Source organism: Morus notabilis, unplaced genomic scaffold (assembly GCF_000414095.1).
Source record: "Morus notabilis unplaced genomic scaffold, ASM41409v2 Scaffold1639, whole genome shotgun sequence".
Lineage (NCBI taxonomy): Eukaryota > Viridiplantae > Streptophyta > Magnoliopsida > Rosales > Moraceae > Morus > Morus notabilis.
Window position 1 is genome coordinate 58,464 of NW_010366354.1, and position 17,857 is coordinate 76,320.

The 17,857-nt window shown below is 31.6% G+C and overlaps 1 protein-coding gene across 1 annotated transcript; it reads left to right on the plus strand.

Moving 5' to 3' along the window:
* Window positions 1-13,609: 13,609 nt before the first annotated feature.
* On the plus strand, window positions 13,610-17,229 carry LOC21389930 (cytokinin hydroxylase). The gene is given in 5 exon segments (XM_024173429.1): window positions 13,610-13,926; window positions 13,928-13,947; window positions 14,279-14,508; window positions 14,991-15,602; window positions 16,745-17,229. Coding segments are annotated over 5 exon segments (1,605 nt in total). The 3' UTR covers window positions 17,171-17,229.
* The last annotated feature ends 628 nt before the right edge of the window (window positions 17,230-17,857 follow it).

Here is a 17,857-nt window from a genome sequence, read left to right on the forward strand (position 1 = left end):
GAGAATTTTTTATTGTAGCAAAAAAATTAGATTTGACTATTTGTGAGAGCTTTTTACAGTAGCAAAACTCGAATTCTAAACTCGAATCGGTGAAATAAACGAAACCATAGTTTACTGGGGTGTGAATATAATTTCTCTCAAATTAATTGTGCATTAGTTGTCGTATATATTTATTTTGTCAACTATCCACTTTATTAGTGACGTTTAATTCATATCATATAATTAAAAAGAATGATACCTTCGTATATAAGGGTAACCACTGAAACCACTTGTATTTTTTAATATGTGTGTAATGAATATTAAAAACAATTACGTTCTATTTTAATGGCAATCACATTATATAATGAATATTAAGATTAACTGCAATCTATTTTAAAGATAAAGGGACCTCGTTCATTTTGATGATTCGAGTTTTTAATTTAAGTTGAGATGTGACATTTTTTTAGAGCTTTTTACTGTAGAAACCTAAAATTAAAAACTCGAATCAGTGAAATGAACGAGACATATTTTTTAAAAACTATTTATTGGGTCCCATTCAATTAAAAAAATTATAACAGTAACATAAGACAAAGAAATTAGTGATTTCGTGTTTTGTTTGTGTTCTAAAAAAAATAATAATTAAGGCTGTACATAGATTGGATTGGTGCGGAGTATGACTCTTTTTGTCGCGTCTCAAAGGGTGCAGGTTGCACATATTTGACCTCAACGATGTTAGAAAAATTTCACAACCCAATGATGTTTGGGTTGGGTTGGGGCGAAGCGAGGTGGGTTGAGTGGTCGGGTTCATCATTTAAAGAATCAAAGTTTAATCTAACATTTAAAGTTTATCATCAAATAGAAATAATAACTCCAACATTCAAAGTTCATCATCAAATAATACTTATCATCAAATAAAAATAATATTGATAATTAAACATAAGTCTAACATTCAAAGTTCATCATCAAATAGAAATAATATTGATTAATCCATCATCAAATAGATAGCAATTCAAAGTTCAATCTAACATTAAATATGAAGTAAAGTAATCCATCCAACATAAAACATAAAACAAATATAAATTAGATGTGTAATTCAAATTCATCTAAAGTAAGTGTTGTAACAATAATCATCTTTATCAGTCCACACTCATAGATTCATTATCAACTATGTTTGTACGAGTTGAGTTGAGATATGCTGATTATTATAAGTTCAATCCACAAACCGTCTCAAACACCTCAAATTAAGCATTTAATGGGTCAAAAAATAAAAAATAAAATTATAAATTGTTTTTTTAAACTTGAATTAAAGTAGGTGGGTTGAATTTGTGAATTATTCATATTTATGTACAGCCATAAAAAAAATAGGGACTGAGTGTTCATGAATATCGTATGTGAAATAGTTTTGAAGCCTCGGACAACAATTTTTATGAGGCACGTGTCTTGAGGGAAGGCACAGAAAAAAAAAACGTTGGATTTTATTAGGCCCGCCAAACACTACCCAGACGTCAATTCTGAATTTTTGGAATTTGACGTACCTCGTGCAGTGTGAGAGGACCGATTATGGCTAAAAAATTGACTTTTGTTTTGTGTATCCCTGGTACGTTATATGGTATCGTGAAGAGGAAACCATAACATAACATCCTATTAAAGTCTCATTTACTCTGTGAATTTAAATTAAGATATAATATTTTTTAAAAATTTTTTAGTGTAGTAAAAAAAATTAAATATAATATTTTTAAGAGAATTTGAAAAAAATAGAATTCAAAACTCGAATCAATAAAATAAACGAGACTTAAAATTACAAAATTAAGAAAAGTCAAACAAGTTAAGAGAACTTGAAAAAAATAGAATTCAAAACTAAATTAAAAAAGTAAGACAACTTAACAAAACTTAAAAAAAAAATCTAATATATAGTTCAGAACTATACTTATTGATAAGGGTTTTTTATTTTTTATTTTATTTTTTATTTGTTTTTTATTTTTTGCCTTTACCCTACAATTTATGGATGCTATTACCTAATACAGAAGTCACGATTCAATGTTATTTTTTCAAAAAAAAAAAAATCTTCTTCATATAAAGTTGCTTGGTGAGGTTGCTAGTTTCGAAATAAGCCAAGTTAAGGGCTATGGTGCACCTCACGTGCATCAATAATTGTAATGTAGACAAATTGGCTGCACATACATGTGTTTTGTTTGTAGGGAGGTGTCATTTGTTTTTGTTTTTTTTTTTCAAATTGAAAGTTAGTAACCTTTAATACAATAACAAAAATGCAATCAACGATTTATAATAAGGATAAGTTGGGAAATTCATGTCCCAAATACAGGCGGAAGATACCATGATATTTTTTAAAAAAATATGAGGTGCATACCCTTTTCATATCTACCAAAAATCAAAGTAAAATGTGGTGTTTTGTGTACCAAAATGATAAAAACACTAGGTTTTAAGAGGAAAGTTGACATAAATTATGACCATCTTTCGCTTGGAAAACTTTTTATTAATTTAGGGATGCCTGGAAAATGTTGATATCATGTTTTAATGCATATCATTGACTTTAAAGTTTAATTCCAAGCAAATGTTATGTTACTTTTCCTTCACAAACCATATTTTTTGCGGAAATATATTTTGAAAAACTGTAATCCACACACACACACACACACACATATATATATATATATATATATATATATTTATATTTATAATCAGTGGTTGTGAGATAAAAGAGGGTAGAAAACATATTTCACATATGAGCTTTTGGTCAGCAGCTCATGGGTGCACCATATACACAAGGGAAAAAGATAATAATAAAACTTTACGTATACATATTTACAACTTTAAAAGTCATACCCTGGTAAAATATTATTTTCTCTTTTCATCCATCTGACTCACGTTTTACATTCTCTTTGTCCAAGTGGTATAAACGTGAAATTACTGAAAGCAGCTCACTACAAGAAAAGGCACTTTTAGAGACGATATTTTTACGTCTCTATAATTTCGTCTCTGAAACATGGTTTAGAGACTAAGTGGACGTTTGATTTATAGATTCAGAATCATGATTAAAAATTATTTTTGTTTTACGTGTGTTTTTTATGAGAGAAAAATACTATAGAGAATCATGAATCATGATTCAGAATCAGGGATAAATACAAGAAACAAACGTCCCATAAATTAGCCTTGTCTCTAAAATTTTTGTCTCTTTTGAATTTTTTTCGTTATTATATTTTTAGAGACGAACTATTTTGTCTCTAAAATTTTGAAGGAAAGGTATCCCGCAAAAAATGTTTTGGCAGGAAGCTTCTAATTATACAGAGGCAAAACATTTTCGTCTCTATAAAGACATTTTATAACAGACAAAGTCAGCTTTTGCCTCTAAAATGTGTTATTGTTTGATTTAGAGACAAAACAATATTGGTCTCTTAAAGTAGTTAAACTTGATTTAGAGACAAAATAGTAATTTAGTAATTTAGTCTGTAATAGATTTGGAGGAAAAGTTTCCCAAAAAAGACAAAAAAACACAAAACTAAAGATTCATATAGAAGTCCACCTTAATTAAATAAAAAATGATCATACTATTGATATCTATATATAATTGATATATATATATATAATGTAATTGAAAAATAAAATAAAAAATGTAACTATTTTTGAGATTTTTTTACTGTAGCAAAATTTGAATTGGTGAAATAAACGGGTTCTTAGTGCATTAATTTACACTTAAGAGTGTCCATCATCGCTATCACCATCGCTATCACCAAATTCTGATTCTGATTCAGAATTGTCACTAGAAAAGACTATATTTCTTCATCAATACTGTCAATAATATTCGTATCAGGAAGTTCTCTATCAACAATGTCAGAATCGATTTCATCTGGTTGAATTTCTGGCCTATAAGACTGTTCCATTTCCACATCAATCTCTTAAAAAATAGCAAGAACGTTTGAGGAGTTATCCTCTTGGTAAGCATCGCCAGCAAATTGAATTTCATCTTCTATGTCATTTTCTGAATTCTCCTAAATATCCCACAAGTGACGATGATGTATCTTTTGAACAAAGCGCCAATCTGTATATCCCACAATACAATCAGAATATGATGAAACACGATAATCAGGCACGCGGGAAATTGCAAATAATTCATTAGTTACTTCAAGAGACCTAAGTTCATGCATAGCCCCAATCTGTATGTTCATATAAATATGTCAATAGCATGAAAAATAAATACAATGTATAATAGCAAATTAAATTTTACTTACTCATTCTTTAAACCAAGAGGAAAATTCAAGCTCCTGCTTTTACGGCACATCATTGATACCAGAACGCCTTAAAATGTCACTATACTCTATGTATAAAAGGTACAAAAATTAATTACTTCATAATAAATTTTACATGTAAGAAAAATAATTGAGTTAGTATGACTTACTCTATTGGCATGTTTACTTATCCATCTTTAGACGAATCAACGTTTTCAACCTAATTACACTGGAAATTTTGCTAACCAAAAGAAATCAAACAATAGTAAAACTGAAATCAACGTGTTCAAAAAACAAAAAAAACAAAAAAACAAAAAAAAATAAAAAAAACAAAAACAAAAAAGCCAAACAAAAACAATGGATGATTTGTGGCCTACCTAAAAGCTGAAGAACCCCTAGATGAGAGGCGCTGTGAAATGGATGATTTGTGTCTCCAAAACAATGGCAGAAGAGGGGGGCGGTGAATGGCTGAGAGAGAGAAATGAGGAAATAAACCCTAGAGAGGGAAATACTATGAAAGCTCTTCTTTTTCTTCGTGTTTCTACAAAAAGAGAGAGAGATTTTGGAGTTGAAATTGCAAATAAGGGAGAGAACGTGTGGAATGAAGGAGAAGAATTAAGGGTAAAATCAGAATTTATATTTAATATCAGGATTGGGAGTGGCAATCCGGTGAGGGTGGAGGGAGTGTCAATCTCATTTCTCAACCCCAAATTGGTGTGAGACCCACACATTCTCACTCTCATTCTTGAATATAAATGGATAAGTAAACATGAAGTTAATTCTGAGTCTCAATTCTCATTCACTACTCCTGATAAGTAAACGTGCCATGTATGTGGCCGCAACTCACCACAATGGTTAAGGATATACCAATGAATTTTTCGTAATTGCCCAGAATCTTCTATTGGTGTCATCTATCTTGCACCAAATGGCCTGATGATATTATTGAATAGTGAAAAAGCATTCTTTTTACCATGATCTCGGTTACAGTTGCGGTCTGGTTGGTTGAATTTTGTGTAAATATCACGGAGATACATTGTACAAAAAGTCAAAGCCTCACTAACTACGTGCGTCTCTGCAATGGAACTTTCTGGTCGAACTTTATTTTTCATGTACTTTTTGTATGTTCGTAGAACCCTGAAAAAAAACATTTTCACCTTATAAAGTTTAATGCTTAAGAAGTACATTAAATAATTACCTTTTAAAAGGATACATCTATCTTGTGTGGATCCGTATTTCCATTTTCACCTCATATGATAAATGCATCAAAAGATGTACCATAACATCAAAAAGATTGGGAAAAAATTTTTCTAACTTACACAGTATGTCAACAATTTCTTCTTCTAATGCGTCCAAATCTTTAACGAGCAATTTTTTAGCACATATATGTTGGAAGAGGCATTGCAGTAAAATATGAAAATCATGACTTTTGAGACCCGATATCTTTCCTTCATTCACATTGATGTTTCATGAGATATTTGCTGCATAATCATATGAAAACTTCACAGATTTTAAGAATTCACAAAACTTATGTCTTTCATTTCGAGAAAGAGTGAAGCGCAGTGAAGGTTTCAAAACACGACCACCATGATGTTGCAGGTGCAACTCCTTCCAAATTTTGATGTCTTCTAAATCAAGTCGTGCCTTAATTAATAGTGTCTTTTGATTTTCCTTGCAATAAAGTAACGTTTAGCACATGTTTTTATATGATTCGTTTTTTTAATTAATTTTACCAAAAACTTAAAAAGCTAATTTTGAGACAAAATATTAATAAGTGATAAAAAATTTGAAAATAAATTATTTTCTTTATAGAAAATATTTTAGAGACAAGAAAAATTCTCCAAAATTAACATTTTTATAATCAAGGTTAGAGATGAGATTATTTCGTCTTTTGAAACAAAAAATTAGAGACAAAAAAATATGGATTTGATGATATTTGTTTGTCTCTAAAAGCTTTTTAGATACAATTGGTTATTGTCTATGATTATATGTACTTTTAAAGACAAAACAACCGGCTCTGAAAGACATTAGTTTTATCTAATTATGTCTTTGAAAACACTTTTTAGATACAAATAGATTTTGTATCTGAATGTATATACTTTAGAGACAAAATCATTTGTCTCTGAAGCATGATGCTTTGGCATGTTTAGACTAATAAAGTCTCTAAATGATTAAATTTTCATATGCTTTTTAGGGCGAAATTCATCATTATAGAGATAAATATATTAGTCTCTAAAACTAGACTTTTAAACACGAATTTAAAATTAATATCTAATACTTTCAGACGAATTATGACGAAACAAATTTTGTCTCTGAAAATTTTGAAGACAGACTTAGACATTTTCAGAGACAAAAAATTTTGCCTTTGCTTAATCCAACAAATTAAAATATGGAGATAATTAATCGATTAAGGCAAAAATAGTAATAATAGGCTGAAGATCTGTAATAATACTTTGAGCATGCAATGTAGCGAAATTAATAAAGCAACAGAATATGAATATATACCTCCTACAGTGAAGTTTAAAAAAAAAAATGCGGCGACGTACCCAAAAAAAAAAATGCGGCGGTAAAAAATCTACAATTCTGTAGAGTTGACCGTTGACTAAACATATTATTTGTACTTGATATGTTGATATCCGTTGAAGATTGGAACTAGCCAGCTTTACATGACTAGGATTGCCGTACGTGAGCATTGACTTTAGATTTATAGATAAATAATTTTTAATTTAATTAATTTGTCTACCAATTTATTATATGCAGTACTTTTAGATACATTGGTCTCGTTCATTTCATCAATTTGAGTTTTCAGTTCTAAATTTTTACAGTAAAAAGTTTTTTAAAAAATGTCACATATAATTTTTTCTGCTACAATAAAAAATTCTCAAAAAATATCACATCTCAACTCAAATTAAAAACTCAAATCCGTGAAGTGAACGGGACCGTAATAGTTTTTAAATGTCATTATTGAAATTCTTGAATCCATGTTTTACATCAAATACCTTTTAGACGAAGTTTGTTATAACTTTCAAGCGAGTAGCTAGGAGATAAAGATGGTTGTATCGGTCTCCATAAAAAAAAAAAGTTGGTAGGGGATAAAGATTATTTCATCATTTCATGGTGCCCCAATATGTAGATATGCATGGCTACTATAGAGTATAGGTTATAGCTGAAAACGTACAAGAAGCCTTCATGATTTGTTTCGTGTTTTTTTTTTTTTTTTTTTTTTTTGTGGGGGGGCGATGCATGCTATGAGATTCTCAGTATTAGTTGATCGAATACGTTTATCAATTGTAAAAGATTTGTTAAAAAAATTTTATGTGTATTCAGTCTTTAGTGTATCGTTTTGATTATCTGTTTACAGAGTTTGATATATATTGCTATCGTTTGAGCATTTTATTTAAGTTTATAAGTGATTGTCGGTGTTGAGTTTTCTAAAAAACTATATAAGTGTGGATTGGTGTTTGTAATATCTTTTCATGCTATAGAATATATTAACCTAGAAAAAAAAAAAAGGCTAGCATGCGCCATGCGGGTAAAATGTTAAGAGTATACAACCAGCTAGAACTAGATGCTATTTGTAGAACTAATTAGTAATAATTATGGAAGTTGAACGAGAGGTTTTGCGAGTGTGCTAAAACATATAAACAAAGGCAAGCGAAGGAACACATATATATGAGGAAGACATGGTAATCCCAGAAAGGGAACCAATATTTGGCTCGACGTAATTTTACTGAAGATGAACAGCCATGATTGGTCTCCTTGGGAAAACGACGTTAAACAACGAGTTTAGATCAAAGATATTCAAAAGGAATGGCATGATATAAGTGCGCGCGTTAGTAAGATTCAAGTACTTGAGCACGTTCGAGATATAGAGGCCTCGTTTATTTCACCGATTCGAGTTTTTAGTTTTAAGTTTTTATAGTTAAAAACTCTCAAAAAATGTCACATCTAACTTTTTCTGTTACAGTTAAAAACTCTAAAAAAATGTCACATCTCAGCTCGAATTGAAAACTCGAATCTACGAAGTGAACGAGGCCATAGAATTCTCCTTACCCTATTTCTGACTGTCTATTACGTTTTCCTTTAGCTTGATTCCTACCTATCGTCAATGTTCTTCTATTTTGCTTGCTTAACTAAGAGTGAAATGAGAGTAACACTATTGTTAGAAGTGGAAAATTCAATTAGGATAATACAAATGAATAACTAGAATTCAAAAGTTGGTATACAAACTAATTAATTAACACCTTAATTTGAGGCGTACTGATGGGTTGCTTTTCGTACTTTAATTACTCCATCTAATTTGATTAGCTTACCATCATGATTTCTTTCAACATACGACACATCTTGTCAAACTGGAAGCACCTTTGTCTTTTTGAAAATTATTTAAGGGCACTAGATTCAGATTATTTGTTTAATTTTTGACGTCTCAAGTTGTATCTAACCAATCATATTATATCACATTATCATAAATACAAACATTACAGTATAAAAAACATTTCAATATTTTTTTTAATTACATGACAACATTTAGGACATCAAAATTGAATAGGTATTTTGAGTTTAGTGCTAAGCACTACTACTAATAGAAGGTGAATCTCATTTATAGGTTAGTATATTACAGAACATACTTTTTATTAGTGAGTAGTGCTCAATACAATCATTTCTTAGAGTATTGTTCTGGTTTTTTTCTTTCATAGAATTCATAAGAACACTACTGTTTTTTTTTTTTTTATTGCATTATTAGCAACTTAGCAAACCCATTAAGCTGATCATCATCATAACTTCTGACGACAATTATTTTTTGTCAGTTACGGAAGCACTAAACTCAATTATAATACTAGCATCATAATTATAACGTTATATGCTTAATTATAGAGTCGTTTGATAGCTCCATTAATAGTGATTTGAAGAAAATAAATGAGAGTGGACCCTGTCAATCGAATTACTAGTAGCCAGTTGAGGATGATGTATGTGCCCAAAAATCAAATATAGAGTATAGAAACAATTATATGAGCAACTCGAACGATGTAGCCATTTCATGTTTTTAACTAAAATATCTAATAATTTAGGTTTTCTCCACTCTAATAATTAGTTAAATGGTTAGCTATTTTTGTTAAAGCATTTTTCACTAGCTAAATATAGCTAGTAAGAAGTGACTAGCTATTTATTTTTTTTATTATTTTATTCTTTGTTTTGACATGAAGCAAAAGTTAAAAAAAAATATTTATATTTTAACTCAAAAAATATTAAAATAATATATGTTTATAGCTAAAATAGAGAGTATAGTTGGAGTGACTCACTAAAAAGTTGCTAGTTAAAATTCATTTGAGTTAAAATTTAGCTAAAATTTAGAGAGCACCTTTGGAGATGCTCTAAGATTAAATTTTAACATTTTTACTTTACTTGAACTGGGATCCGAATTCTAAACTTCAATATTAAAGTAGAGGTATACGTATGAATTCACATTTAAATTAAATCAACAATCACAAATTATTTACCTTTTATTAATTTCTCATTACAACTAAGCAAGTGATATAAAGTAAATGTAGCCTAAGACCACTTGGTGATCTAGTGGCACGGGGAGGGTTTGAGTGGGATGAGAGAGGTTGCGGGTTTTGTATAAAATAAATAAATAAACAAAGTAAATGTGCAGAGTAAATTAAAAAAAAAAAAATCAAAGACAATATTATTGGTTAAGTGAAGACACTGCCCCTAATCCACGCAAATCAATTTTCAACTAGAATCATTATACCTGACCAGAACCTTAATTTTGTGCTCGATCTTGACTTCATAAAAAAGTAACGGCGGTGGAAACATAAACAATCTAATTAAACAAACTATACTGAAGTCCAATGAAGTTTTCAATAGCTTTGACGTTTAATAAAGCTCTCCTGATCAGGCACTGTACGTAGTTTGAATTAATTAGCGTACTTACGTGATCAAATCACACCTTTTTAGGGTTTCATTGATGTTTAGTATATTGCAATTGCAAAATCACAAAACAAGCTCTAGTTAGACAAGTAAACATTAGGAAAATGCTAAGATGGCCACAGAAAAAAAAAAAAAAAAAAAAAAAAAAAAAAAAAAAAAAAAAAACAACCTCTATTAAGAATAGTGTGATACTCGTGTGAGTGAGTACTTGAATAGTTGGGAGTTCAAAATGAAATTGACTTTCTATTATTATGTAAAAGCAGATTATAATTTGAAACTTATGTACGTGAAGAAAAAAATTTAAAATATGTAATGTATGGAAGAATAGGTACCTTGACTATCAAGTAATCAATCTACGTACGTCAACCTCCACATATGTACACGATATTATATATATATATATATATATACATGTATATATGTATATATGTATATATATTGCACACTCACAACGTTTACACTTGACAGTACTAGCTACTTAGCAGCATTATATGCTCTTTCATATGATCCATCTGCGTACAAATGATCATGATATGTTAAACTAGAACAAAAAATTAATACTCATCAATGCACGAATCCTTTTCACATAGAACTCTGTGTAAACAGAAGAAAGATTCGGTCACTTTGAGCAGCGTAATAATTAATGGGTCTGATTGCATATATAATAATATAGTAGAAAAACCAAAAGTGATCAATACAAGAAAAAAAAAATCTCTTGAATTGGATACCTATCATGATCAGTGATGACTTGGTAATGCTATATGATCAACAACCAACAACCGAAAAATGATGATATTTTATCTAGAAAAGTACTCGCGGTATATCGCCCGTGTATCTATTAAGAACTGCTATTAACAGAAAGTGAGTTTATCTGTAGATTTTATGTTATAAGATCACCGTTTATTAGTAGATGGTGTTTAATACATTATTACTGATATTGATGTTTTTATTCTCCATTCCAAACCATTTATTTTTATTAATTAATATGCTTGCCACGTTTGCGATGACACAATATATGAAGCAGAAACATGTCTTTGTCGTATTAAATTGCCAAGTTTAAGCTTTTAATTAACACGTGATCATATCATCCCACGTTTAGAACTACAATGGCCAATCATACCCTTTTCCTCACAATAGAAAGACAATCAGCGAAGTAGGGGAATATTTTGTTGCCGGCCAATAAGCATTTTTGACTTGGACAAATATGCGGCTTTTAATTTAATTACTTATTTAATATCCTAATCCTCATGACAAAAGCTTATTATATAACTTCTAGTGCTCTTACTTTCAAAGTAATTTTTTTTTTTTTAAAAGTTGCCGTATAATATGGTATTGACTTGTGACAATATTACTACTATTCAAAGGCTGACTAAAAGGCCACGTTCGGATGTTTTCCAAGTTTGGCCGGTGTGGGCTTTTCACCATATTACATGTCCAAGTCTCACATTTTACCCATGCGAAGGAGCGCAGAAATTATAATTTTTCTACGTAGATTATTATACGATTAGTACAAGTGTTTTTCTATTATATGTAATATATAACCCATCAATTCCTTTGAAGTACTAATTGGATTGGTAAAGCTGCATATTCAAATGCGGCTTTGTATCTAATTTCATTGAATAGCGAGGTAAAGAAAAGATTACTTTTCCACGAAGAAAAACGTAATTTGAGTAAATCAGTTCTTGAACGAGCTTTTCATGTTCAGCTTAATCTAAAACGAGCACTAATGTTTTATGCACGCGTGATTGTATTATGTAATATACGAATAATGAAAATGAGTTAACAAATTATTGATCCACGTAATCAATATATAACTAGCTAGTATAGGTTTATAGCTAATTAACCTGCTCGACTTTTGGCATTTCAAATCTGGTGGAGTTTAAAAAAAAAAAAAAAAAAAAAAAAAAAAATTCGCATAATAAAACCAAAATTATATATTCTCTTGAAATTTGTCTCTCGTTTTTAACCTCGTTTTATTTATTATTTTATTCTTCTTTTGAATATGCTAAGTTTGTAACAAAATTTAATTTTGATTTTAAAATGTAGTCTCAAGTTTACATGACACTATCCTAATTACAAATACTCGGACAAAATTTGTTAATAAAACTGTAATGATCACGATTTTTTTTTTATCTGAAAACACGTTAGTAAAGTAGTACCACTAACTTATTGTAACTTCATAAACTAAGAAGAACTAATAAGCTAATTATTATATATGTACAAGATATTAATAGTAAATATCCGACAAAGAATCCAATCGCTTCTGAGAAGCTTTTCTTCCCATATCCAAAAAGAGAGAGAACACACACACACAAAAAAGCTTGGTGGTGCATTCATTATAAAATTGCAATCTGCACTCGTTTTATTAACCTGCTACAAAACAAGAGCAAAAAACAATCACATCCATTAAGTTAACATATTATAATGCGGGTCACATTTGGATATTAATTAATTGCAAAGTGATCATTACCATATATCAAAGTTATCCGTTATCATATATGGTCGGTATAACTAATTTTGGATCAAAATCCAATTAACGCGGGTGTATCTCTCAAAATTCGGCCCCATATATAGAGGGGGGGAAAAAAACTCTCAAATGCTCCATATATTATGAAAAATAAAAGCTTAAATTTGAATGAACAAACAAGTATGGTTGTGTAATTCTGTGAAAAACCCGTCCATATATGCATATATATTATATTGTTTTTGTAAAAAGAACACATGAAACACACACGTATGTGTATGGGTCATGTGACTAGAATTTATTGTTTTTGGTCCGATATGCATATACTTTGCAATTAAGGGTAAGGGGCAAAAACATAATATGAACTCTTTTAGGGCTCTTCATATTTGATTTTCGTGGAAAATGACAAGGGTCCTTTTTGTTCTACATGATCATATTTCAGCCGCATATAACAGGCAGCTGTCGTGGACGACAGTCATTGGCTGATTCCGTGTAGAAAGTATGCATGCCTGCTTGCCCTCCACACCGAATATGGCCCCACGTGTCTTTTTAGGTGTAAATCGGTAATGAATTGGCAAGGAGCCAAATTAAGCACCGTTGGCAAAACAAGAACGAAAAGGGCTGCATCACAAAAAAGTTGGGGACTATTTTGAAAAGAAAATAAGACAAGGAAAAGCAGAAACACGGCAAACTACCCTTTTGATGTTCAGATCAAAGACTTGAAAAAAAAGGTTCAAATCAATTCAAAATCAACAGTATATTTTCCTAGTCAAATTTCCGACATTCTTGAATCCAACACATCCAAGCCTTTTCTATAAATACCAATTTAATACTCCTACTTTGGATCAAAAAAATTCATTTCATATTACTACTTATTAGACTTGAATCCAACAATTTCTCTATAATATCTTACAAGAATATTCTTCTTGGATTTGTTTTCTTATATAAGCTAGCTAGATTTCATCAGAACTAGCCAGCGCCAAGTTAATATATTATGGAGTTTGTTGGTCTAATTACTCAATCTTGTAACTTTGTCATGATGATCAATATCATGTTGGTCTTGTTTGTCATGATCTTGCTATGGAAATTAATATTCTCATTTTGGATTTCACCTGCTTTAGCATATTCAAAACTAAAGAGAAATGGTTTTGGAGGTCCATCTCCAAGTTTCCCACTCGGAAACATAATCGAGATGAAAAAGAAGATGATCATGATCAGTAGTAGTACTTATAAAACCAATAATACTGCTTCTGATCATTCTGAAAAGTCTTCATCAAATGTTACCCATGACATACATTCCACCGTCTTTCCCTAGCTGGCAAAAGTCCCACGGTAAGCTCAACTACTAGAAATAAATATTAGCTGCTTTCCTGATTATATATGTACGAACAAATTTTTAATGAGTATAATTATTTGCTCACTATGTATGTTATACATAATATGTACTTTACTTTTTAATAAGTGATCGTCTTTTGCTCTAGTTTTTCAAAACCCTAAAATTTCGTGCTTATCATTTGATCATGAACTTTTTATTCCTTTTTCCGCATATATATATATATATATATACGGCCTATCTGAAGGTTATAAATCATGATGATATGTAGTGTAAGGTTTAGCAATATTAATCTAAAATAAAAATTAAATAATATATGTGGTCCTGCAGGGAAAGTGTTCATCTACTGGCTAGGGACGGAGCCGTTTTTATATGTTGCGGATCCAGAATTTCTGAAGAAAATGTCGGGTCAAGTCCTGGCAAAGTGTTGGGGAAAGCCGTCTGTGTTCAAACGTGATAGAGAACCCATGTTTGGGAATGGTCTGGTCATGGTCGAAGGAGACGACTGGGTCCGGCATCGCCATGCTGTCACTCCTGCTTTCAACGCTACTAACTTGAAGGTCTTAATTCCGATTTCCTAACAATAATTTTCTTATCACAAGACCATATATAAATATATAATTAATTAACCTCCTTTAATCCTTTTTTATTCCTTGCTTTTGTTGGTCATTCATTTTACACCGTGATTATCACCAAGAGAGTTTCTGCACCCACGGCGGCAAATATAAGCCGCCACTCAAATATTTTTATTTTAAGGAAAATATATACATATATATATATATATATATATATTTATCATATACGACCAGTGGTGATGGCATGATAACAAGAGGATGACTTATTAGGATTCTCTCTCATCATCATCCAGGAAGACACCACTTATCTTCTCCTCTATTAGTTACTCTTTCTTCATTTATATATATATATATATATATATATATATATATATCAATAGGAACCTAATCTGAAATAGCTATGTAATTATGTGATACTTGTAGATGAGTAATTTATTGTAAATTTGTGATTGCTCATGTGGCTGCAGGCAATGGCAAGCTTAATAGTCGATTCCGCAACAAAAATGTTGGACGACTGGGCCACTCTCGTCAACTCCGGCAATCGAGAAATCGATGTGGAGAGAGAAATCACGGCGACCGCAGGGGAGGTCATCGCTAAGACGAGTTTCGGAATAAGTTACGAGAACGGCCGTTTGGTGTTCGAGAAATTAAGATCCTTACAAACGACTCTTTTCAGGACTAACCGCTATGTGGGGGTCCCATTTAGCAAGTTGTTGTGCCCAAAGAAAACACTAGAGGCCAAGCGAATTGGCAAGGAAATTGATCGACTCTTCTTCTCGATCGTGAATGCTCGAAAAGAATCGATCAATCAAGGGTGTCCCCAAAAGGACTTGCTAGGTTTATTGCTCAAGGAGAGTGAAGAGGGAGGATCGAGATCAAGGGCCTTATCGAGTAGGGAGTTAGTGGACGAGTGCAAGACATTCTTCTTTGGAGGACACGAGACAACGGCATTGGCAATCACTTGGACAATGCTACTTCTTGCCGAGCATCAAGATTGGCAAAATGAGTTGAGAGAGGAGATTAGAGAAGTGATTGGAGATAAAGAGGTTGATGCAAATTTGCTTGGTGGACTCAAGAAGGTAAATTACTGATACAGCTTTTATGTTATATATTCCATGACCATTACATTATTATCATGCATTAATACGCACATATATGAATTGCAAGATTATGCTATGAGAAGAAAATATTAATTAGCTAGCTTTCAGTTTAGTACTGTCCCGTTTCCATGTGGCCCATATCTTGCATGCAGGAATTCCTGGCAGCAATTAGATATTTTGGATCTCTTTATGTCCTGTATTGACCCCATATATAAGTTAGAATTAACGTAGAAATTATTACAAATATAGCTGCTACTTGTCTTGCTAGCATGGATGGAAGATATATACGTGACATAGCCAAATTAGCATTCAGACTCCTGTCCAAAGCTCCAAACTCTACTAAGCTACAAAGATGGTCGGAGGTCAAAAGTCAAAGCATGAAATGGCCCCTAGCTAGTTCACGCGTTAAAGCGCGTGGTAAAAGCATTTCATGATTCCCATGTGGTTTTTTTTTTTTTTTTTTTTTTTTTTTAATTTCCCTCTTGAATGAGGGGCCTATGGCTTGACAAGTACATCATATTTTATCGGTTTAGTTTGGTGCTTTGTTGGCTCCTAATGCCACTTGGCAGAACCCCTCATGGTTTGACCAGACAAAAGTTTCCACGGTTATCATATGTAGCCATGGCCACCTTACAACCAAATTCATTATAAGCTGTCTTGTCATGTGCTTTGGACTTACACATGTTATCATTCTAGCTATCACAAAAAACAATGCTAAAAGCCATTAATAGTGTTTAATTACACATGTTATCATTCTAGCTATCACAACAAATAATGCTAAAAGCCATTAATAGTGTTTAATACACATGTCTCAAATATTTTTGTCATATATATATATATATATATATATATATATATATTCAGAAACCACTCAAGGAGATAAAAGTAGATGGGCGCTATTCTAGCTCCAAATTTACTTGGATGAAATTATATGCCATGCCACTGAAATCTAAAAACTTTAGATTTACACCGATGAATATAAATAAATTAGGTATTTTAATATATACCACTTGGTAGAATAAATGTCAAGATGGCATAATATGACTTGACAATTCTGGGTTTCTCTCATTTACTTGTGCATTTGCAAACAAATAATAATAATTGGTCCTGTGTGAATGCAGATGGGGTGGGTTTTGAATGAAGTGATTAGACTATACCCTTCAGCGCCAAATGTGCAAAGGCAAGCGAGAGGAGACATTCAAGTGGGAGAAACAACCATCCCAAACGGCACCAACATGTGGATTGACGTAGTTGCCATGCACCACGACCCGGCTCTGTGGGGCGAGGATGTAAACGAATTCAAGCCACAGAGATTCAAGGACGACATCTTTGGAGGCTGCAAACACAAGATGGGCTATTTGCCTTTTGGGTTTGGAGGGAGAATGTGTGTTGGTAGGAACTTGACCTTCATGGAGTACAAGATTTTCTTAACCCTTATTCTCTCTAGGTTTTCTTTTACGCTTTCTCCAAATTATCGTCATTCTCCCGCTATCATGCTATCCTTGAGGCCTACACAAGGGCTGCCTCTCATACTCCAACCCCTGTAGCCTAATTTGATTGTGCCCTTATATATTCTTTTAGTTTTAGGATAATTTTTAAAAATATCCCGCCCTCCTTTTATTTCTACCTTTAATATTAGTCTATATTTTTTTACCTTTTAAACTATAACTAGTTAAAAGATAGAATTTTTTAAAAGTTCAGAAGGGATATTTTTAGTAAGTCATCTGCTTAAGACAGTAGAAGGGATATTTTTAGTAAGTCATCTGTTTAAGGCGGTAGAATCTGTAATTTTCTAGGTAAAAATTAGGGCCTAATCTTATCAAGAGAGTTTGAGCCTATAAGCATTGTGCGGGAAAAAATAAATTCTAAAATGAAATTTCTTAAAGTCGAGGATGTTCATTACTTGTTTTGTTCTCATAATTAAATGGAAGATATGTGCCACAACTTAAATATGCCCTCTTTGTTGTAACATAAAGATGACCCACTTGAGGCCATCCTTGTTCCCATCAACTTTAAAGCACCACCAGAAAATTTGTAAATTTTCCTTAAATGTTCAAAAGAAAAAATAAGTATAATTAAACCTCTAATCGATATGGGTTTTGTGAAGCAACGTAATTAACCCTCGAATCGATGAGGAAAAAAAAAATCACAAGGCTTTCCTTTCCCTTTTTGACAGAGTTATTCTAGCTTTGTACGCATCAATTTTGATGTCATAACAGGACAAATAAGAGTGC